At 37.5% G+C, this 25,268-nt stretch overlaps 1 protein-coding gene and 1 long non-coding RNA gene across 2 annotated transcripts in view; one reads left to right on the top strand and one right to left on the bottom strand.

Moving 5' to 3' along the window:
* PRDM6 (PR/SET domain 6) overlaps positions 1-25,268 on the top strand; it is a 75,001-nt gene that overhangs the window by 43,127 nt on the left and 6,606 nt on the right. Inside the window, exons 4-7 of the mRNA XM_027652639.1 lie at positions 6,200-6,327; positions 9,876-10,000; positions 13,101-13,443; positions 23,412-23,588. Of these exons, the coding sequence (XP_027508440.1) occupies positions 6,200-6,327; positions 9,876-10,000; positions 13,101-13,443; positions 23,412-23,588 (773 nt within the window). The remainder of the gene's footprint in view (positions 1-6,199; positions 6,328-9,875; positions 10,001-13,100; positions 13,444-23,411; positions 23,589-25,268) is intronic.
* LOC113951553 overlaps positions 6,025-25,268 on the bottom strand; it is a 30,234-nt gene continuing 10,990 nt past the window's right edge. The window contains exon 3 of the long non-coding RNA XR_003529193.1: positions 6,025-6,113. This is a non-coding gene — a long non-coding RNA (uncharacterized LOC113951553). The remainder of the gene's footprint in view (positions 6,114-25,268) is intronic.

Raw genomic sequence — 25,268 nt, forward strand, 5'->3', positions numbered from 1 at the left:
TGTTAATTTTGCTATCAGTCCATAAAAAGTTTTAAGACAGCTTTTATGGGGAAAAACAAATCTGTTAGTCTTATCAAGCAAGATGAGAAGTATTTGTAACTAATGTCTTTCTGAAGTAATGTCCATGCAGTTGAATAGGGAACCTGTTCAAACATTTCTGCTTATAGTAGAATGAGGTTGATGACATGTATACTACTATTGTTACATACCAGTTTTATGTGTGTAAGTTGATTATTACAGATTCAATAATATTTATTAGGAGTCAGAGTTGGAGTTATCGCAATGTGATGAACAGTCATTTTTTTATACTGGCTGAGAATAATTTGCCTATTTACTCTATAGGTAATCTAAAAGATAGAATGTCATTTACAAAAAAAAGAAAGTATTTCAATGTTTGAGATGTGGCCTTTGTAAAGGATGTGATTATGTAATGCCATTATTATCTATCTACATCAGTGTTTCTTTTTAGTTAAACTGCCTTTGGAGACTTTTCCATGTGTTTTAGTTTGCTTATGACTTCTATTATATTTCATTATTCTTTTATATAGAAAGACTAAGAGTTGTTTTTAGAACATTTGCTCAATATCCTTACTTGGTCATCAAGATAGTGAAAGAAAAGAGAAAGAAGTGATAGTTAAATGCATGATTGTTTCTATAAAGCTTTCTCATTCAGTGTGCAACAAGGAGGAGATGCATATTTAAAGGGCCTTCCTGCCCTAAATCAGATGCCCAGCTCTTAATATTAACATATTTAAAGTCTAAAAGCATTCATTATTTTAACATTTTTTTATCAGTATGAACCCAGCTGTAGTTTGATTGTCACCCTAAACTATTCTCCTTAAAAGCAATTTTTTCAGGGAATTCTGTACTTGTGTTCTCTCAGTTCATGCAGCTTTTTCTGAACATTTCAGACTTTCTAGATAATGAGGTCCTTCAGCAGTATGTTGATTTCAGAGAGAGCTAGGCACCAATATACTACACAGAATCCAGTCTAAATGACTAAGTTATCAAGTCACGCATACAATCCAGTTTGCTTTCAGTTTGACATGATTAAAAGTGCTAACAAATAAATAATGTATACTTACCATAACAAACACTAGAGCTCATTGGCATTTTGCTTAACAAACACTGCCTTAGGCAAGTCAAGTCACTGAATTTTACTGTGCAATTAGCTGTGTGAGTCTCAGAGCTTTTCAGGAAAGAGACTGCTATTTCTTCTTCTTTGGGAGAACTAAGTTTCCTTGTAATTTGTTAAGTTGGCCATAGAGCTCTCTTCTACCAGTAATGCCACTGAACACTCTTTCCCCCATCTCTCAGAGCATATATGTATTCAACTTTACTTAGACTACTAATTTATTCCAGAGGATGAGTAAAATGCTGCAAAGTGAATTAAAAAAATGTAAATAAATAAAGACATGGAAGTTTCCTTCAAAAGAAGATGATGGTGATTATGTGAGTGTTTATGAGTAAGAACCAGGAGGAAGGCCAACAAAGCAGATAACCTGGTGGGAGTCTGTTGTAGACCATCCAAACAGGATGAAGAGGCAGGTCAAATATTCTGTAAGCAGTTGGGAGAAGTCTCATAATCATAATCCCTTGCTCTCGTGAGGGACTTCAATTTACCAGATGTTTGCTAGAAACACAGAACAGCAGAGAGGAAACTGTCCACAAGGATCCTGGAGTGTGTGGAAGATAACTTCCTGACACAGATTGTAAGCGGGTCAGCTAGGGAATGTACCCTGCTGGACTTGTTGTTTGTGAACAGAGAAGGACTCGTGGGTGATGTGGTGGTTGGAGGCTGTCTTGGGCACAGCAATACACAAAATGAGTTTTCAAATCTCAGAGAAGTAAGCAGGAGGGTCAGCAGAACTGCCACCTGGGACTTCTGGAGGACGGACTTTGACCTGTTTAGGAGACTTGCTGACGGAGTCCTTTAGGAGGCAGTCTTGAATGGTAAGGAGTCATGGAAGGCTTGATGTAACTTAAGAAGGAAACCTTAAAGGCACAGGAGCAGGCTGTCCCCATGTACCGAAAGATGAGTCGATGGTGAAGAAAACCAACCTGGCTGAACAGAGAGTTTTGGCTGAAAATTAAGGGGGAAAAAAGGGTGTTTCTGAGCTTTGGAAGAAAGGGGTGGGCAACTCTGTAGGACTACAAAGATGTCAAGAGTTTATGCATGGAGAAAAGTAGAAGGGCCAAAGCCCAAATAGAATTACTTACTGTAAAAGAATATAAAAAATTATTTCTATAAATAAATTAGTGACAAAGGAGGGCTAAGGAGAATCTCCACCTTTTACTGGATGTGTGAGGAAACATAGTAACAAAAGACAAGAAAAAGGCTGAGGTGCTTAATGCCTGATTTGATCCAGTCTCTAATAGTATGGCCAGTTCTTCTTTGAGTACGCAGCCCCCTGAGCTGGAAGACCAGGATGGGGAGCAGAATGAAGCCCCTATAAGCCAAGAGAAAAATGTTCAGGGACCTGCTACACCAATTAGACACACACAAATCTACATGGCTGGATGGGATCCACACAAGGGTTCTGAGGAGCTGCTGGAAATGCTCACCAAGCCACTTTCAATCATTTATCAGCAGCCTTGGCTCATCAGGGAGGTCTCAGTGGACCTGAGGTTAGCAGGAGTGATGCCTATCTACAAGAAGAGCAGGAAGGAGGATCCAGGGAACAACAGGCTTGTCAGTCTTGTCTTGGTGATGGGTAAGGTCTTGGAAAAAATTATCTTCATTACCATCACAAGGTATGTACAGGACAATGAGGGGATTGAGCTCAGCCAACATATGCTTATGAAAGGCAGGTCCTGCTTGACCAACCTTCTGTGGAAGGGTGACCCACTTAATGGATGAGGGAAAGGCTGTGGTTATTGTCTACCTGAGTTTTAGTAAAGCCTTTGACACCATTTCCCACAGAATTCTCTTGGATGAAGTGGCTGCTCATGGCTTGCACTCTTCACTGGGTAAAAAACCTGTCTGGATGGCCAGGCCCAGAGAGTTGAGGCACATGCCGCTAAATCCAGTTGGTGGCCAATCACTAGCGATGTTCCCAAGGACTCAACCATGGGACCATTACCGTTCAATATCTTTATCTGTGATCTAGACGAGGGGATGGAGTGCCCTCTCAACCAGCTGGCACATTACAAGTTGGGCAGGGGTGTTGATCTGCTGGTGGGTGGGAAGGATCTGCTGAGGGACCTGGACAGGCTGGATCAATAGGCTGAGTTCAATTCTATGAGGTTCAACAAGGGCAAGTGTCAGATCCTTCCCTTGGGCCACAACACCCCATGCAGTGCTGCAGGCTGGGGGCAGAGCGGATGGAAAGCTGCCCAGTTGAAAAAGACCTGGGAGTGCTGAGTCAGCAGTGTGTCCAGGTGGACAAGGCGGCAAATGGCATTCTGTCTTGTATCAAAAAATGTGTAGGCAGCAGGACCAGGGACATGATCATTCTTCTGTGCTTAGCACTGGTGAGGACACGGCTGAAATCCTGTGTTCAGTTCTGGTCTCCTCACTACAAGAAAGATATTGAGGTCGTGGAGTGTGTCCAGAGAAGGGCAACAGAGCTGGCAAAGGTTTTGGAGTACAGATCTGATGAGGAGAGGCTGAGGGATCTGGGGTTATTTAGTCTGGAGAAAAGAAGGCTCAGAGGAGACCTTATAATTTTCTACAACTACCTGAAAGAGGTTGTAGCAAGGTGAGTTCTCTCAGGTTACAAGTGACAGAATTAGAAGAAATGGCTGCTTGTTGGACCACTGTAGGTTTAGATTGGATATTAGGGAAAATTTCTTCACCAAGAGGGTTGTCAAGCACTGAAACAGTCTGCCCAGGAAAGTGGTAGAGTCACTATCCCTGGAGGTATTTAAAAGAAGTGTAGATGTGGCATTTAGGGACTTGATTCAGAAGTGGGCTTGCCAGTGGTGGGTTAAGAGTTGGATTCAATGATCTTAAAAGTCTCTCCCAACCTAAATTATTCTATAATTCTATAATTGCATACCTTTTACAAATGATAAACTCAGTACCCAGGCTTATAACCGTTAGCCTCTTTGGCACTGTTTTCAACTGCTTAGGATAGACACCTGTAGAAGATGTTATAGTGTTGCACCACTACTTGCAAGAATAAAGCATTTGAAAATATTTAGTCTTACTTGTAGTGCAGTCCAAGGCCCAAGAAAGCTCCACCACTATGTTTCCATAACAGATTGTAATTTTTCTTGTCAGTTCCTGACTGACGATTTACATGCAGTTCTGAGTAGGACCCTGTGTGTCAAGATATGACTGTCAGTACTGATTATGGTAGTCTTCCTTGTCTTTCCTGTTTCATATCATCTGGTATTAGGAAGTTATCAGCTCTTTATTTATGGGAATTTTTTCTGCCTCATGTTAAGCCATATATTGTTATGTGAATAAGCACCATGTAAATGGATAGATAATAAACACTGTGCTGAGACTGTTTGCATAGATATTGCCAAAATGGTCCTAGCCAACAGTTAGTCACTAGTTTTTCCTTCTCTTCCTTTTTGTAGACTGATTTCCTGTAAAGCTTTTTTCGTTCAGTTACAGAGTTTTATTGGTTAGCATATTTTGTTCATATATTCAACATACTCTAATATATTTAAAAAAGAATAGGTTCTTGTTGATAATCGGTATGTTACCATATATATAAAATGAAGTTAATCCCTGGTATCGGAGTATTTGTTTGCCTCTGAGGACTCCCAGTTTCTCTGACTTTATTCCACTCAGTGCATGTTGGGGTAGCACCTTACTTATCCAACCCAGGAGTATCTGGCCTTGTCACCTGGTCCTTGTCACAGACACTCAGGAACAAACTATAAAGATCGCCATAGACACTTGATTTCTGTGTCTCTCATGCTCTAGCAGTGGATATATTGCTCCTGATTACTCCCAGTCCAACTTGGCTAAAAGCAAAAGCTAGGCTGGCTCCTGAATTTGAGACTCTCTTGTGATGGAGTAAAGAACTAGATTCTGATTCCTTTGTATGTTTTTGTGTAGATTGTTGGAAACACTCTTTTAATAAATCTGGAGTATTGAATATAGTCTCATAATTTCTCAGATTATTCTCTTGATATTGAAATAGACATGCAAGGTTGTTAATTCGTATGCTCTAGAAATGTTCAATTCAATGTAATAAATGTGCTTCCTCTTTACATAGTAGATTATTACTTGCAAGAAAACATTGATTCAGGTTCATAAAATTTCAAAAGGGATAGCATTTTTGGGGTAGGACTGTTAAAACAAATGATGTTCATGGAGGGACAAAAGACATGAAGATGGGGTTTACTTCAGACAGGTACCTAGTAATTTAGATGCATTCGTGAATTTTGACAAAGTAATTGTGTAACAAGTAAATATCTTCTGAAGTCATTGGCTTTTACTAGGATTAGACCTACCTAGATAACATTTTTTAAGCAGTCAAAATGGTAGGTATGCATGAAACACTTTTCATTTCAGAGCCTCCAGAGCAACTTCATTCTTTGACTTCAGAGGGGGCATCCACTGCTAAGTAGAGACATAATACTGTCTTTTTTTAAAAATTACCAGAACTGGTTCTTATGTCCTTATCAGGGATGTCATGTTTAGGAAAACAATGATTCCCTCAGGACTGATTTCTCATTTACTACTTCAAAAAAGCTTCTCAAGGGAGCTTCTAAAGGCATCATCAACTCTCTTTTTCCTTCTAGTCTCATTTGTTTTGATATTATGAATCCTACAATTCCCTAACGTATCATGTGAGGTTGCTGTAGAACACGCTCTTGCTGCGACTGAGATGTGAAGGAAAGAATACTTGTTTAGGGATTACTACTGCCCCTTGCTCAGATGTCCCAGCCATTTCAATGCACGCTTTACATCCAGATTTTCTTGTTTATCTTGCAGTTCATTATTTAAGGCCAGCTTGTCAAAACAGGTTAAATATTCTTTGGGAAACATGGTTACATCTTTGAGACACCACAAATATGTTTAATACAAAAAGATTGGCTTGATAAAAGAAATATGATAAACTTGCATCCCCCAAAAATACTCTTCTGCTGTTCCATGTAGATTTCTAAAAGTATCAGTACGCAATGACAAACTTCATGGCAATACATTCCTGGAAAAGACACAGAGGGACAAAGCAGTGAAAAATGATTGCTGATGATTTGTTCTAACTACTTGACCTTGTGACATCTTCCCCAGATATATGACCAAGATGGGACACTGCAGCACTTTATCGATGGAGGAGAACCCAGTAAGTCAAGCTGGATGCGGTATATTCGATGCGCGAGGCACTGTGGAGAGCAGAACTTAACAGTGGTTCAGTACAGGTAAAGTGTTTTCTGATTTACTCAATGATACAAAGTTTTACTGGAAGGTCAGGCTGTAACTGTCACCAGTACTGTTGCCTTTGGTTGCAAAGACAGGAGCAGAGTTATGGATGTGTTCATTTGGGGTGATAATAAAAAAATTCAGCGTGAAGTTCCTGGGAGCCCGAGCAGCCTTGTGTCACTGTGTGGCCACCATGCTACATGGAGCCCTCTTTCTGAATGATCTGATCAGAAACAGGTCAACACCAGTAGTCTTCCACCCTTAATAGAGTTGTTCAACTTCTATGTTGAACGCACCTGCTAGCCAACATTGCTAGTGCTTGTACTTCTTACGTTGCTGGCTGGAGAAAGTCAAAGTGTGAAAAAAATGTAAAGAAATAATGATGCCTTTTACTTTATACTTGCAAACACATCCAGAAAACCCAGACAACACATTACATAAATACATGATCTCAGCTATAAACAAACCTTTTGCCTCAGAATCAGAAGCGACCACTTGGCCTTATTAAATATGGTAGGAAACACATCAAAGAATGCACCAGGCTTGGCTTGCCAGTCGCAGTGAGTAATCCTGATTTTAGAAAGCAGAGTTTCTTTTATTTAGGAATAATCTTAAATTTATTTAAAGTACCTCTAAATATAAAAATAAAACATACAAAAAGAAATCTAAAATGAAATATATAAAGTTTGATTATGCCATAGGGTTCCAATTTAAAAATGGTAAAATTGTTCAGTTGCATTTTCAGCTTTTTTATTCTCTATCCAGTTGACTAAATAATGCCACAGTTAAAAAAATAACAATTCTATTTATACATTACAAATCTTTCATTATAGACTTAAGTATCTGCTATCTATAGCTAAAATACCATAGGATTTTAAATAAACACACTGGATAATGAATAAAGATTGTTGTGATGAAAGAGTATTTTTGTGGGTATCTTGTGGACTATTTCTCAATGTGGTGATGTGTGCCTGCACATGTATACATAAAAATAAGAAAAAAAATATATGCGTACATATATATAGACGACAAACCTAAATGAAAAGTGAGCATGAGAAAGTCATTACACATCTGTCAATATTAAGTGGATTTTACAACTCTCCTTTCATGGTGGAGTTTTTACTTAGAGTTCCCCCTGTTGATCTGTTTTCGATTACTTCAGATCTTTATAAAATGAACTACAAAAACACAATTTAAAAAACTGGCATCCATCACTGGTGACTGCATCCAAGTGTAAGAAAATAGAAAAGTTGGACACTGAAAAACCAGCCTAATTTTTATTGTACATGGACGTTCTCCTCACAGAAAGTCAGCTGGTTTAAATTCATTCTGTTATGATTTGTAATATCTAAATGGAATTTTCTTCAAAGTGCTCTTGATTGATTGACCCTTAGCTGAACGTTTTGTTTTTATTTTGAGGCTGACAATAATGTTTGTTGGCATGTGTTCTGCTTCAACTGCGTTGGGACGCCATGAAGCTATCTTTATGAGTCATCCAACCACAATACTAAATACATGTCAGCAAAGGAAATATTATCCAAAAAGGGAAAAATCCCTTTGATGTACTTCAGCATGCAGAGATTTCTGCGAGTTTTGGAAGCTCTGCACACTTGTAAGGAACGGTGTACACTTACACATTTTTTTCCCTGCCTACTCCAAGCCTCACAGACCACCCATTGCTCAAAAACAGTTCTGGTCTTTCAGCGGCAAAGTGTGTCATTTGGTTTTAGCACATTCATTTGCCGAGCTGCTGTGTTTATCTTAAGGGAAGCCAAACTGAGAGATGAAATGTTACAAGGGTGAAGTACAAAGTAGACTCAATTTTTCTCAAGTTAAGAGATGCTGGTAATTTATAGCGTGGCTTCAATTTTCATTTTTATGTAACGGTGGAAAAAATTAACTTAACGTGTAGCTCTGGGAAGAAAGAGAGGGAGAAGAAGAGGAGGAGAAGGAGGAGAAGGAGAAGGGGAGACACAAAGGGGAGAGTTTTTGTCAGATATTCATAGAAGGCTAAGAAAACCATTCTGCTTAGCTAGCAGTGCCCTCCTGAGACAGGGTGGCAGTAAGCGAGGAAAATAACAAGATAAATGAAATTTTTGCAGCTGCTAGTAAAATATTGAGAATCTGCACTTTTTTATTGATCTTTATGATCCTGTTGCCAAGAGCCACTTTGCGGTGACAAAATATGTTGACAAGTGCATATCTCACTGCCATGAAAAATGTGGTAGAAGATTCTCCTTATGTCTGCAGTGTTATACAAGGAACAAATTGCATTGCTACAGCCAATTCTTTATAGAAAGTCTAAATTTAAGGCCTACCAACCCTAAACACTTTTATCTTGAGCTTCAGAATAATGTTTGTAGCAATTCTTCACTCAGAAAACTGGTTGAAGCCTAATTTTTTTTTTTTTTTGGTCTATAGATGTTTTTCTGCCTTACATAAGCTGTTATAAAAAATGGTCATTTCTTGGTACTTTGACTGTATCATTTTGGTATGTAATCCTTCAGCAAGAGTGGACTGTTCTTCTTGTATATATTGAATTTCTGTCCATCTCACAGGAGTATGTTTTACTGTTCCATGTGAAGCATGAGGGGGAAAAGCCCCTGCAAACTGATAACATTTCTCTTTTATCTTGAGCCTGATTCTAATCTTACACAGTTTTTGCTGCCATGTAAATCTGTTAACTGTAGAAGTATGACTCTGAAGCTATTTACATCAGTGCAAGATTAGATTAAGGCTCTTGTTTTTATGCTAAAGACACTAGGATTTTTCCCTTTTTTCCCTTCAATTCCCACTTCAATGGTCTAGAAATACTCACAGTCTTTTATCACAGGAACAATGTGATATCACACTTATGGTAACACTAATTTATATTTACTGAAGGATCATTGACATTACCCTCATGTTCCATATATGGGAAAATTTTATGATTGAATGTTCTGATTAACCCAAATTTTTTATTTCCCCTAAGCCAAAAACTATTTTTCTCAACAATCCGAGATCTCTCTTTTGGTGGTACATTGCTGTAATGAAAGGTCACTTCACACTACTTCAAACCTTTTGCTAAAAGAACTTATTCACATAAAAGAGCTGTTGTCTATTTTCCCCTAAATGATGTTAAGTTTATCTTAGATGACAAATGCTAAGCTGTTTAAATGGCTGTATTTGCTGAACTGTGAGCAACACTTTGATGCTTATAAGCATAAGCAAAATGTACCATTTCTAAAATCGCTTTGAAAAAAAATCACTTTGAAACTGACATTGCAAGAAAATATCTGTATTTTCTTAAAATCTTGGTCCTTTTAAAACCTCACTGTTTAACACATGCTTGGTACAAAGTGCTTGTAAGGTCTTTGTTAGCCTGTGCAACAGGAATAAAATCCTTCTCTATGACAGATTTGGTTTTAAAATAATCAGTAACTTATTCATTTAGTTATCTGCGGAAATGCTTCCAAAACAATTAATTTCTACTATAACATTGTGTATGATAAAAGAAGAATGCCCTATTCCAAAATTAGGCTTTTTTTTTTCTTTTTCTCTTGACTAGATCCAATATATTCTACCGGGCCTGTATAGATATTCCCAGGGGCACTGAGCTGTTGGTGTGGTACAATGACAGTTACACATCTTTCTTTGGAATCCCCCTCCAGTGCATTGCACAAGATGAAAATTGTAAGTTCTTCCTTGTATTTTTACCTGTGTAAGCGATAATTCCTGTTTCATGCCTGATCAAGTATATTCCTAGAGTGTTTTAGAGGGTGGCCCATCCCTTGAAGTGTTCAAGGCCAGTCTGGATGGGCCTTTGAGCAACTTGGTCCAGTGGGAGGTGTCCCTCCCCACAGCAGAGGAGTTGAAACTAGCTGAACTTTAAGATCCCTTCCAACCCAGAGCACTGTATGATTCTTTGATTCTCTGATTCTGTGATGTTAAATGAAAGTGGTTGTACATTTAAAGTAAGCTGATACACTTAAGCTCTGCAAAATTATGGTATGAATCACTCTTCCACAGAAGTGATTAACTCTATTGTATTGTTAATCAGTTTGCTTGGTCCTCTCCATTGCTACTAGGTTTATCACAAGACACTCCCTTCCCGAAACTGTAATACATTGCAGGCCCAGAGGGCCTCTCTTAGTGATTCTTTGTTCTATTACCACTGAATATATTGAGAAAAGCTTAGACTGACTAACTGTAGAGGTTAGATCTTTGTAGTTAGATGCAAAAAACTGCTTCTCTAAATACAAACTGAGTGCAAGTAAACAGAAACGACAATAAACCTCCATTCCATCCTGCCAATCCCCATTTCCATCCATTCTTCTACCTCTTCTCAATATTTTATTTTTAGTTTGCTAGGAGTCCTCACAAAACTAAGCATGCAACTAACACAGACCTGATCTAGTGCTAGACGCATTTGTCTGTAAATAGGAATGGGTGATCCAGGTACACCCTTCAGTTTTACTGCTTGTGTGTGGAACTTGATTAGAGCTTGCATCCATTTTGACAGCTATGTGTATCTATGTGGTAGAAGAAACCAATAATGGATGCCTGATTGACTTTGGTCTAAAGTAACCCTGTGAGTGCCCACTCTTAATCAGTTACACATAAGATGTATATTTTTGGTCAAGTACTTGGATACTTAAACAGGATGAACTGCTAGGATGAACTGGTGTCTTGTAGCAACTTAAATACTGAACATGCAGCAATAAAACAGCAAGATATCAGAGATTAAACTGTCAAAAATAAACATCTTTTTTCATCTTGAGTTTTCAAATCTGTTGGGCTTGAGAAAAGTTTAAAAGAAATTTAGTTACTGGCAGTAATATTTGCTGATAAAACTCATGCTCTGCGGTGTACAATACAGAAATATTATTTTTTCTTTCATGAGCTGAAGCCTACAAAAACTTTATTTGAAAAGGAAACATTATGGGTAAAATCTCTAAATATTTCCAGTTGCTATTTTGCTGAGAGAGAAATCAGAGTTTCAACCCCAGAGACACTAGCATGAGTAGATGAAATTAATCTCTGACTATGGAGCCAGCTGCATACGACTTAAGTGCCATTTAAACTCTCAGAGTACACCTGCTTATCTTCTGCACAGGGGTATATTCACCTGCACAAACTCTGCCTATATTCCTTAGGTCTGATCAGACATCTTGATCTTATTGCTTCTGTGGACTGTCGTGAATACAACTAAAAGAAAAGAAAAAAAAAGTTATCTGCTTCTTGCAAGTGTGTTGGGGCAAAATGGAAGTATACAAATTGTTCCCTGTACGGAAGACATGTGGAAGATGTATTATATATTTGGAAACTGGTAACAGACGGCTCCACAGATGTAACTCTACTTAGAAATTAGGTTCTCAGATACTCCTAAAAAGAATAGATTAGGAAGGACCACAAGTGACACAAACTAAAGAACTTTTAATATTATAAAATTGAAGCCATTATGATTGATGTAAGAAATCAGTATTTAACTCTAAAGTAACTGGCATAATTTAAGATAAATATTACAAAAATCATTAATTTGTATCACATTTTTATTGTATCTTAAACAATGTTGGATGATTCCAGCTCACAACTGAAATTTAATTCTCATATTTGCTCTTAGAGATCTATCGTTATGACTAACCTAAACCAAGTTGTAGTTTCTAATCAACAGTTCAGTACATGCTATGTACCTAGTTATAGACAGAAACACTCTGTGACAGTAACTACATAAGAGAACATAAATAGACATATATGTATAAAACATATTTAATTTAAAAATTTACATCAAAATATTATCTCATGAGATTGAGTGTGCCAAAATTAGAAAACATTAGAAGTTACTTGGCCCTGGTGGCCTAAATTACATTTATTTTTGCATTGTGGTACAAGCATTTGTTAGCTCACTACTTTTCCACAGGATACTTGCTTCGTTTACTGAACGACCTACATGGTATTCAAGGATTGAGGCAGCTATTCAACTTTCTTCTACATGTTTGACCTCCTGCTTCCCTCATCGTGCAACATTCAAATTCAGCACTAAATCACTTCTTTGTGCATTTGTTGCTGAAATATCTGAATTCCTCATAAGCCATAGTTAATTGATGATCATAAGACCTTCATGGGACTAAAAATGATTTTCATAACTATTTTGTGGGTAGGAAACTGATGCACAAAGACATCTCTGCCTATACTTCGCATTGTCTCATGATTATTATTCTTAATAGTATGAGACACGTTGAAGTCGCTGGCTTCTTGCTGTATTGGCAGTGTGGCTATTTGTGACATGTAATAGTATAATATCCTTAGAGGCTGCCCTTTAAGACGATAAGAGAACTATTGCTGTAGTAGATATTTAAGCCCTATTGTATTTCAAGGCGTGTCCGAGAAGGGATTTTTTTTCCCCATGCTCTCAAAATTCATGCTTGTCTGCAATATAGCAGTCAGACATGCTGACTGCAATATACAGAGTCAGGGCATCACAAGTGCAGCAATGTTTTCTTTCAGACGACAATCCCATTGTGTAATAAATGAATATCACAGTAAGGTTTCTCTGGGTCCTTTCAGTCTAAGACACCCCTTTGCATGAATTTTCATTTCAGTGTCACAGAATCAGCACCATCTTTTCAGATTCAAGCCCACTTTTTTTTTCTTTCTGTGCATTGTTAAAATAAAATTGTTTAATTGTAGTGTCAAGAAAATGGATGTTGATTTTTTTTTGTCTCTCCCAAAACCGTATTAGTTTTAAAAAAGCGTAAAAAAGATCTTATATACTTTTCTTCTTTTCTCCCAGTGAATGTCCCTTCGACTGTAATGGAGGCCATGTCCAGACAAGACACCCTACAGCCATTTAATAAAAGTAGCAAACTATCCCCTGCCACTCCACAGCGATCCGTAGTATTTCCACAGACTCCGTGTAGCAGAAATTTTTCTCTCCTGGATAAGTCTGGGTCCATCGAGTCAGGATTTAACCAGATCAGTGTCAAAAACCAACGAGTTCTTGCAAGCCCAACTTCAACAAGCCAACTAAATTCTGAGTTCAGTGACTGGCATCTTTGGAAATGTGGGCAATGCTTTAAGACTTTCACCCAGCGGATCCTCTTACAGATGCATGTGTGTACACAGAACCCTGACAGGTAAAGCCCAGGCTCTCTTTATTCTGTATCTACTGATAGCCAGATCCACTGCTTTCTTCTTTTATCAAGCTGTTATCATTTTCAAAACCAAGCCATTATTACGAGGACCCCATATGACATAATTCATCTGCAGCTATGTGAAGTAAGCTGATAAAAAGTATTACTTGACTTCACTATTTGTGAAAACATTTGGTGCCTAAATGTGCAGATAAAAGGAAATAGCTAAGGATATAATCTTGTTTTCAGAGTGGTTTGGTACATCTGATGGAGGCAACAAAATAGAATGAAAATTTATGAATATCATAGATGGAAAAAATGAGGTCAAGATAATTAAAAGTCTCTCTGTCTTCCAAAGATAATCTAACTTGCTGCTCAGTGGCTGTCACAGTCATTTCAGGGTTCACCTATAGTGTGCAATGTGTATGAACTTAATTAAGTACTAAGAGGTAATGAATTGGAATTTTTTGCTTAGTACTATTTTTCTTCATAGCATGCAAACCCATAAATCGTACAAAGCTGTCAAAAGGAAATACCTACTCCACTAGTGATGTGGAGGAAAACAGATGCCACTTATTCAATAAACTAATATCCACACAGAAGAAAAATGTTGACTAGATACCTCAGAGTCAAAGTTGGTTTGAAAGTTTGTCAATACAGAATTTTATGGCTGTGAACTGAGGATGAAATTTAGCTGAACAAGTGAATTAAAATTTCAGGTACTCTGACCGGTGGCACAGTAAATATAATGGAACCATTATTTATGAATCAAAGCTGGTTTATTTGACAATTTTGATAGCTGGCAGGACAAAAGAAAAAAATCAAATTAATTCAATAAAAAAGGCTGCCTGTGTTTTGTCTCTTCTTCAGCTGTGAAGATTTGAACAGAACAGCTGAATCCCTGGAAGGTTGTTCTAAAAGCAGCATTTAATTGTGAATTACAGTTAACAAAAATACTACCAAAAAATAGCAAAGAGTGAGTCTGTGCCTGTGTTTGTATGTATGTCTGTGTCTCTTTGTGGTTATCTAAGTGTACACGTATTCTTGTGTGATTCTGTGGGTGTGGAGGTACTAGAGAATAAATCCATTTTTCTGGAAGAAACGTAAAGCATGGGCAAAGATTCCATTACAAATCTTCATAAAAATTAAAGAATTGATAATACTGTGAATACATACAAGCCCTGTCAGCATTTTCCAAATTTTATGCTGGCCTTAGCAGAAACAAATGTCTTTGTGAGGACTTGCTAAACCTGTGGGACACAACTACTAATTTAAGTGTTACAATGTAGAATATCTGTCTCAAAAGGTCCACATGGACTCTCATGTTTTCAGTATTATATCCTAAGCATACTGTAAAGCATAAAATGGTGCAATAGTCCAGAAGAGTCTAGAGTCTAGAAAAGGCATGTTCTGAGGCTTCTCACATACTTTTTCAGTGATTCATCCAATGAGGTGTGACACCTAGATTTCATCCTTTCCTTTACTTGAGCCCGTGTCTTCCTTTACAAGGAACAAAATTGTAGATAATAATTAATTCAAAAAGAGTCTCACTTAAAGGGACTGTTCCTCATTTTAAGTGCCAGTTAAATATTCAATTTGCCAGAGAAAGAAAATGAGGATAATTTTGTCTTACTCTTAAATATTTCATCTTGGAGATGAAAGATCTTGGAGGTGAGAGATTTAAATTTTTAAATGAATTTTATTTATTTTATTTATTTTGTCCTAAATATCTTGTGTCAAATAGTGTCTGAAACACAGACTGGATTTCAGATCTTCCCTCTTAGAAGTGAACATCATCATTAGTAGGGTACAGATTCATGATGTCTCACCATTCAGTCTCTCCCATGCTTTCAAACACTTTAGTTCAGAATACCCTAGAACATAGTAGGAAAGTTATCATGCTATGTTTAAAGTCACTGCAATTCATGCTATATTTGAAATTACCAAAATAACAGTTACTGCAGATCATAACTGCCCTAGGATCTGGGGTCTCATATGCCTGGCTAAATCATTACAGGTTGAGTTTATATCATAGGCAGCTTTTTGTCTTCTAACAGAGATCAGTAAATTCATTATTTAGGGATACTGTGTCTAGAAAAAGTTCTCTAAGTTTTCTTAAACATATTGCATTCCTCTAGATGAAAACTTCCTTAAGAGTTGTACAAAATTTCCAGGAGACAAGAAAGTAAGTTATGATTTGTGAAAGAATACCTCCTTGCCAGCCTGAAGTACTGGATGCAACTCTCTGGTTTGTATTTTCTCGAGGATATCTGCAGCACCACTCCAGCTGATAAACAACTCCCCTTTTATTGTCAGCAATTTGTGAACACACCAGTCACTGCATCTTTGATGTGACTGAAGCAGCAGGGCCTGTCATCTCTAGGAAAACTTTAGAAAACATCTCTAGATAACTTTAGGCTATCTGTTCTGGTTTGGTATTTGTTCTTCAAAAATGCTCATTACCTACAGCATGAGGTGCAGGGAAAACATCTTTGAATCTATACAGGAATCCAATTCATGGTCTGAAATTTGAGGAAAGCAAACCACTTGAGACTTGAGAATCCAAATAAAGATATTACAACATAGTTTCAGAAAGAATCTGAATGAGAGGAGACATAAAATAGGTCATAATATTCTTAATTCAACTAGGCAGTAAGAAATAAATGGTCCTATTTAACAGGCAGATAATATAATAAATAAAAATAATTTAAAAATATGAATCCAAAATAGGGGGAAATATTAAAATCATTTGCTGTGCTCTCTGTTTTAGTTTAAGATTAAGATTTTTATTTAAACTAACTTTAAAATATTTACTGTTTTACTTTTGTTTTACTTCTCACTTTCCACCAGATATTTTAGCTTGTTACATTTTTAGGGCTTCTCTTTGAACTTAGTGGTAACTGGGGTTGGAGTAGATAGGGGAGGTGGAGATTTAAATCCATCTAGTCTTGAATTCTGGGACTTTCTGAGCCTTTGGGACTTTTTTTAAACCTTGACTAGACAGAGGCACTTTGAGAAACTATTTCTTGAAGAAAAAGTCGGAAATCCATTTTCATGGGTTTTGTTGTTGTTTGTTTCATTGTGTTTTTTTGTTTGTTTAGGTTTTTTCATTTTGTTTTGTTTTATTTTATTTTTTATTTTTTTTGTTTAGTTTCCTCCCTTCTGCTGCAGCAGGAGGCTTCTATTTGTGAGGCTCAAAAAAGGGGTAACCAAAACTCTTTATCATAGTGAATAATATTTAGAGCAGTTGTTTTTTGTTTGGTTGGGTTTTTTTTTAACAGCAACCACTTTTCTGTTAATGATGCAATCTTTTTAAATGACACAGCTCTTCCATCTCACTATGATCACCAGATTCAGAATAGGGAGATGGCTGCAGTTCCCAAGAGCTCTCTGTGGCACATTTTTATATGCAACATGTACATCTGTGATATATATTCTCATTGATTGCCATGTATTCAAGGTGATAATTTGAGGGAAAGTCCACTCTCTTAGTGTGTCTATGGCTGATAGATTATGGGTGTGATCTGGCACTCACAATTCTTTTTTACTAAAAAGGTATTATTACACTTATGTTTTACTGTAGCAACTCAATGTTAAATTGTAAGGGTTTTTTAGGGTTCTTCTTTTTTTGTTTTTGTTTTGTTGTTGTTGTTGGTTTTGTGTTTTGTTTTTTTTTAAACAAGAACTTGACGTTACGAATTTAATAGGTCTTTTTCTCTAAGATTGTGGCTCAGTCCATTTTGTGTTAATATTTTTCTTTATAGGTTCTGTGTCTTTGACCTTGAGGTTCTCCCTAAGTCCATTAATTAATTTGAACATCTCCAAAACAGACTTAGAAAAAATAAATGCTGTGAGCAAGCATTGTCTCTTTCTGTTTATTGAGTATTGCTCAATTAAAGTAAACTTTGTGCTGAATTTAATGCTTGTTCTTGCATAATCTTTTCATAAAGGTTTTCAAACTCCCAGTACTCAAGGCTAATAAGAATAATGGGTGTACAGAGCAGCAGCTCTCTCTGACAGCTTCACATTTGCAAATGCTTCAAGTACACCAGCTTTCTGGTTTTGCTAGTTTCTTCACAAACATTTGTAACAGAGGATCCAGAGCTCCCAGTGGGTCCAGCTCTGCCATCCCTGCTGCTGTTTGGTGCCTGAGGTGCTCGGGACAGCAGCTGTGCTGACTAAAGGGAACGCCAAGGCAGCAGGGAATATGGAGTCCAGAGTCAGGGAAGGTAGCCCACCCATGGCCCCACTGATGCTAGGGATGTTTCTGTGTGCAAGTTAGCAGTATCCCGAGGTGTCACTTGGTTCTCTAGCCTTAGTTCAACTTGCTAGAAGAAGGTATTCCTCAAAAATAGCTTTCTGTGAGAATGACTGTGATCTAACTCCTCTGAGTGCATGTGTGCTCTTAATGCTGTGTGCTGTACCGAGGCCTGGTCCTGAAAGCCAGTGTTGGCACTGCTTCAACATGGCCTGCTTTTGTTTTTTTGCAGAGGCTGTGGTGTGGCAGCCTTCCCCCTATAACAATGTGAAACCCTGTCCTGAGTTCAATAGAGTCCTGTGTCCCACACCTTGAGACCCTGAGATCAATCACCACTTCTAAGCTCAGGAGCAATGGTTACTATCAGAGAGGAAGTCAGGCAAAACCACCAGAAGTCCTGAATGGATGAACAGGGAGCTACTGGATTAATTCAAAGACAAAAAGGAAGCCTACACAGGATGGAACCAAAGACAGGTAGTCTGTGAGATATACAGTTAGATTGTCCAAGCAGTCAGCAATCAGTTTAAGAAGGCTGAAGCCATGATAGGATTCAATGTGGGCAGGGAAATGAAGAACAACAAAAGCTTCTGTAGTTATGTTTGTGATAAAAGGAAATAAGGAAAAATGTGGTCCCTCTCTGGGAGAAGCAGGAGGCCTCACAACCCGAGATATGAAGAAGGTTGAGGTAGTCAATAATTTTTTTTTGCCTCAGTCTTCACTGGGAATTGTTCCAGTCACACCACCCATGTCACAGAAGGCAAAGGAAGTGACTGGGAAAATGAAGAATTGCCAGCTGTAGAAGGAGATCAGATTGGAGACCATCTAAGGAACTTGAAGGTGCACAACCCCATGGGACCTGATGAGATGCGTGTATGGGTCGTGAGGGAACTGGCAGATGAAGTGGCTAAGTCACTATCTATGGCTAAGTCAGTATCTATCATATTTGAGAGGTTGTGGCAGTCTGGTGAAGTTCTCACTGACTGTAAAAGGAGAAACATAAGCTCCACTGTAAAAAAGGAAGACCTGGAGAACTATAGCCCAGCCAGTCTCACCTTGGTACCTGGGAAGAACACGGAGCAGATCCTTCAGGCAACTATGTTAAGGGACATGGAAAATAAAGAGGTGGCTGATGACAGCCAACAGGTGGGGCTTCAGTAATAGTCCAACTCTAGGACTCCCAATATAAGAAGAATATGGATCTGCTGGAGGGAGTTATGAGGAGAATCCTAAAGGTGATCAGAGGGAGGAAGACAGGCTGAGAGGATTCAGGTTTTTCAGCCTGGAGAAGAGTTCAGGGACATCATATAGCAGCCTTCCAATACCTATAGGGGCCTGAAAGAAAACTGGAGAGAGAATTTTTATGAGGGCATGCAATGATGGAAGAAGAGATAATGGCTTTAAGCTGAAAGAGAGTAAATTTGGATTGGATGTAATAAAGAAATTCTTTACTTTGAGGGTGGTGAGACACTGAAACCGTTTGCCCAGGGAAGCTGTGAATGCCCCATCTTGAGAAGTTGTCAAGGCCAAGTTGGATGGCGCTTTCAGTTGAAGGTGTTCCTGCCCATGGCACAGGGGTTGGAACTAGGTGATCTTTAAGGTCTCTTCCAGCAAAAATCATTCTATGATCAAGTTGGTTTTTTAGTTCTTAGTTCTTAGTCCTCAATAAGGAGAAAAGCCCTTTCAACCACATGCCAGTCTCTCTTCTTTCTGCTGGTGCTTTTCCAGCTGTTTGTAATGGAAAAGAATTATAGAACTGTAATTAACTGCTTGGTCTGTGAGTGTTTCAATGATAGAGTTACAAGTATTCAGGAACTCACTATTAAAGCAATTTCTCTTCTAAGAATTGCACTAGGATTCCACATGTCCCTTGAAAAGACCAAATTCACTTCTGAAAAGGCCTCACTAGAATCCTGTTCATCATAAGAGAAGTAATTTGAAAATTCAGTGGAAAATAATGGTAAGATTTTTCAGGATAATTCAGAGAATTAATAATTTAAGATATATAAAATAAATTTACAATGGGTAGATATATTTGGGAGTCAGAAGGTGGAAAGTATATTGTTTTAGCAGAGGAATAGTACAAGATAAAAAAAGCTATGCCACTTTTGCTTAACAAAAATCTAAAAAGTATCAATCTAAATGTACAGTTATCTGTCAGTAGCTGTTCCAGCCGCATAGATATGGATTTTTCTATTATTCTCTATTCATATGCTTTGTGCATGTTGAGGGTTCTACATATCCTGCACAAAGCATTAGCTTTGGTGAGGCTCAGTAAGCTTCATATGGGAATATGTGTTTTGTACAGGTCCCATACATGATGTAGTTTCACCCAGAAAAAAAATCAACTACAATTGTGATAAAACTGTAAGACAGGAAAACGCATTACAAAGGAGCAAAATCATTCAATATATTTTCTAGGGTAGAGAGTAAAATTTATTCCTTAGTGTTTTCATTTTGTAAATATGACTCGCAAAACTTGGAAAACCTCAAAATAAAATAACTACAAAACCTGAAAACTATTACATTAGAGTTGCTCTCTGAATTTCACTTTAAATGGTATATGTTCCTATAGTGGGCCACCGTATAGTCAGAGACTGTAGGATTAGAGTCTCTAGAAAAAGATGGTAGATCATACCTTTCAGTAAAACTAGAGAGCTGATCAATGATGCAGGAGATTAATGATAACAGTGTAATTAATTCGACAGTAGAATTTGGTTCTAGGTAAGTAGATTTCCTATCTGCAAGCTCAAAAGAAAGATGTAGAGCTAAAAAAATATGTAGCTAGGTGATTAATAAAAAACATTAGAATTGCTTTTGGTGGCTGTCAGAACATCATTCTCAACTGCACATTGCTATACATCAGTTTAGCTGTTCTTAAATGTAACTTAAAATTACTATCTGAGAAGATTTTGATTCACAGGATACCTTGAAGCTCAGAAGGTATGAAAAGTTCTTCGTTATTTCAGTGGAAATTAGTTTTTCTGAGCTGGGAGTGCATTCAGTCTAGCAGCGGATCTTTGAAAGTACAGCCTACAAAGACCAATATTTCTGTCACTGTGTCCCTGTTTCTTCTGTCTGCAAACCTCTGTTATAAAGAGGTCACCATCCTAATTCATTGTCCTGGTGCAGACCAAAGTGATGGCAGAAGACATAACTGCTACATCAAAGGCAGGCGTGATCTGCCCATGTCAATGTACTCACTGAACCGAGCACTGCTCATGTTCAGTCCTTCTGCACCACTTTCATTTTTTTTGAAAACAACATATTGATTTTATTTTCTTCCAAGAAAAATTTCTGAACACAGTAAAATGGTTACCAGAGAACAAAATGATAAGTTTTATACTTGCTGAATGACTTTTTTTGCTCTTGGAAAAATAGTAGTATCCAAAAGTTGCCAAAAGTTGGCATACTTAAATCTGCATTTGTAAAAATTAGACCATTTTTAAATGTTACAGTATTTGAATGCATTTATAGGCTCTCTTTTTAAAATGAGCTTTCTCTAATGTGTTTTGTATCTAAGCTTTAAAAAAATTACACATTTTTGTGTTAGTCAGCATTGCCTGTGTATAAACTGGAGAAATGCATCCCCTACAAAGAGGAGGGTGACTTCTTTAATTTTTTTCTCCCAAGATGTAGATAAATGGAAACAATATAGTCAGAGTGATCTAACAATAGGTGATTTCTTACAAGGCTTGTTTTCTTGAGCATCAGCCAGTGAAATGTATTGAGTACTTCGTAAAGAACCCATTTATTTTGAGCCAATGTAGGGGGTGAACCCATATTACCTGACATCACAACATTCAGTTACAACTGGTTTGGAATTTTGACTGTTTACAGAGAAGTTACAGCGTGAATTTTCACTGTATGAAATTAATCACATTGACTGTTAAAAAAATAAAAGATTAATTGGGTTTATGTAGTGTTGTATCATTTCTTATGGTAGCTATTAAAAAGAGATAACCAGAGGCTAATAGATGTTAATGGTCCGCTTCACTATTAAAAAAAAAAAAAATCAATGTTTCTTGGATACAGAAAACATTATTGCATTATTTTGCTTGTAAGTGTTTGATATGAAAATATCCAAACAAGTAAGTCGGTATTCACAAATCATCTTTGTTTTACCAGCTTTAAACATTTCATGCTAAATTTGAAAAATATTTTCTGTGCAAAATAACTTTGCACTTCAAGAAAGGAGAAAACCAGGCATGTTACTACTTGCCTTCCAATAAGAGAAACAGATAATCAGTTTTTATTATTTTCTTAAAATACTGTTTTACATGTATTTGTGTATTTTTAAGGGCCACATTATATAAGTTACTTTTCAACAGCTATTATATATTACTTTTAAACTTGTTGGAGAGTAGTTAGATTTTCAAATGCAAGTAATTAAAATAGTAAGCTATTGAGTTATTGATGAATACTGAGCTATTAATCAAGCTAAAAAATTCTACAATCAGGATTCAGTGCTCTGAAGCACTGTAAAATAATAGTATTTGTGTTCAGTGATGCAAGTAGCCACAATTAAGCAGTTCACTTGACAAATGAGATAGTTCACTTTATTTTGCACTTAATTGAATTGTACATGCTTGGTCACCATTGTCTCCTTCCCTTTAGTTTTGGTTTCTAGCCATTTAAACATACACATTTATTAAAGAGAGAGTAATTGAGCTGAGTTGGCCATTGGCTCTGGAAATGCATACATCAAGAGTTAAAATGTTGTGCAGGGTAAAAATTATTATTATCCCTCTAGAAAAAAAATCTTAATTTTTTAAGAGAAAAAATTGGATAAGCATTTAGGATTCTGCCACTAACTCAAAACAAACGTGAAATGGAAAAAGCCCTTCTGGGATGTTGATATTAAATCACTATTACCAAGTAGAAATATATAAACATTGTTCTTCACATTTTATTTTAGTTAGCATTTCACCAGACCTGTCTCACATTACTGCTTGTATCCTTTTCTTTCTGTGTCTGCAGTCTGCTTGTTATGATCCTCGACTTGTAACATATCACTTAGTTTTGTTTGTTTGTTTGTTATGTTTGCTTTTAACAAACTGTGGCATTGAAAACCTAAGTTCTATGTTTTCTTCCAAGATCCTAAAAAAAGGCCTTTTTAGTCTGGCTGAGAGAAACATGTTAATCAAATGCAAATATATTTAATAGATGTAGGAAAATAGACAGATAATTGTAACATGGTGGTTACTTTTTCCAATGTTTCTTACTGAAATACATGATCTCAAAAGACCTAGATTCCTCCAAAGCAATACAAAGAATTTAATTGCAAACAGCTACAGAATACAGGTAGAATACAGGCATAACAATTAGATATTTGAAGGTAAGACTATAGCTGGCACCAACAGACAGGGTTTCATGAGACTCTCAGTTCCAAAGTGTGTGACTGAGGAGTACCATGCTGAGTTTGAGATCATTAAGGCAGGTATATTGATGTGTACTGCTGGGTCAGTAGCTTGCTGAATTATGTTTTGTGGGGCATCATGCCCATAGACTCTCAGTTAATTCCTGTACAAGAATTTTACATTTATTGGAGAGCTCATGAAGTTTTGGGTATGTTTCTCCCAAGAAAGACTCAGAGAAGTGCACCTGCAGTTCTCTTCGAAAGTTACTGGGAAGATCAGGTGTTCCCTTTCATATGGTTTCCTGCTCATGTCAACAAAAGGCACTGATGACGTGCTGTTTCTTTTTCCCACTGCAGGCCTTACCAGTGTGGTCACTGCTCCCAGTCTTTCTCCCAACCTTCAGAGCTGAGGAACCACGTAGTTACGCACTCCAGTGACAGGCCTTTCAAGTGTGGCTACTGCGGTCGTGCCTTTGCTGGTGCCACAACACTCAACAATCACATCCGGACACACACTGGGGAAAAGCCCTTCAAGTAAGTACTTGAAGCCAGCAGCCTTTGTCAGCTGAGATTAGAGAGGAAAATGCATTGCTGCTGTTCAGTAGCATCCCCAGCACTCGGCAGAGGTTTCCTTGAAAGCCAAGACTACCAGATAAAACAGTGGTGAAGCTAAAATCAGAAGTAAAACAGATTTGGTTTTGGGTTCCTTGACAGCCCTGAACAATTTTTCCTTCTCTGATGAGATCTTGATTGTTTTAATTAAGTGGCAAGCTGCTGCCAGAGAACCACAGCTGAAAATACAATCAAGACTGGGACAGGTCATGCTATAAGAACATTAATACGTTTCTCAGATGTCTATAGGCTGAGGTGGATGGAACTTCAAGTGAAAGCTAATTTGACTCTGGTTAAGTATGGGGGAGAAATATGCATCTTCTTTAGTCTCAGAATCACTGCATACAAAATGCAACTCTGACTTGAGACATAAGTTTTGTAAGATCATAATAATAAATTGATAGTGCTCAGCTTTCCAAGATATTAAAAAAAAAGTCACCTGGTCAAGACAGTTTTTAATTAAACAGACTTTGCCTATTTCTGCAGTTTATGCTTACTCAAATTTAAGCTAAGCACACACCTGAGTCTCGGAAATTTTCCCTCTATGCTCACCTCCATCTACAGCACAGTTGATCCAGGCTTATTTTACCTTGTTGTGCAAGACTCTGACTACCTAACAGGAAGTGTTCTCCAAGATAGAAGAAATAGTTCCCATATTTGTGTCTTTGCTGAACTGACAGACCCAGGTTGTACCTGGAACAATCCCACTTGGGAGCAAAAGTAATATATTGATATCAACATATATTGTATTGATATCACTTCTTTTAGAACCTGCCTGAATGTTCCTAGGAAGAATGGGAATAAGTGTAGAAGAAGGTGTGCATCTCTCCCAGTTCTCCAAGTGCTGTCTGTTCTCTGTTTACTTTTCTCCTTTTATCTTTTCTACTTTTGCCATACTGTGCTTTCTGTCTGGTTAATGTAAGAGAGCTCAGTTATTGGGCCTGTCAGAACCCCTCATAACAATCCCGGCAGAGATACTGGTGGACATGCTTTGCCTCTATATACGGTTGGAAGAAAGCATGGCCTCTATCTATGTCTTTGCTGGGAGCAAGGGGACAGAGCTGGAACAAAATACTGCATATCCAGTACAGAAGAAGTTGCATAGCAGAAATCATGGCCAGGATAGTGTTGTAGGAGGCAAAACATGGAAACTCAGAACATCTAAATATTGACTTCTCTTGAGCCAGTATGTTGAATGCTCAGAGCCCATAGAAAGTGAACCAAAAATGGTGTGAGCAATCAGATTGATTTTATCTAGTTGCTGTGTAAATAGATTTTAGTAATTAATGGAAGAGGTTTCCAGGTCAAAATGGAAAATAGATTTCATTTAATGTTAATGTGTTACTTATGTGTAACCTTGTTGACTCCACTTAATTTTTTTCCTTAACATCCTGTTTTTGTCATGTTTCCAATAGACCTGTTATTTTGCCCCATTTAGAGTCATTATTTTCCCCCTTTGGTTTAGCAATTTTTTTCCCCTTTTCTAAAATGGTCTTGATTACAGCACAATTTCATCTGCGAAAAGGGCCTAATGTGTGTACTACAATTAACCAGTTGTCTGGGATTTGTTTTGTTTTGTTTTGTTTTGCCCTGCTTATGTAG

This window comes from Corapipo altera, unplaced genomic scaffold (genome assembly GCF_003945725.1).
Source record: "Corapipo altera isolate COAL_440 unplaced genomic scaffold, ASM394572v1 61286, whole genome shotgun sequence".
In the NCBI taxonomy this organism is placed as follows: Eukaryota; Metazoa; Chordata; class Aves; order Passeriformes; family Pipridae; genus Corapipo; species Corapipo altera.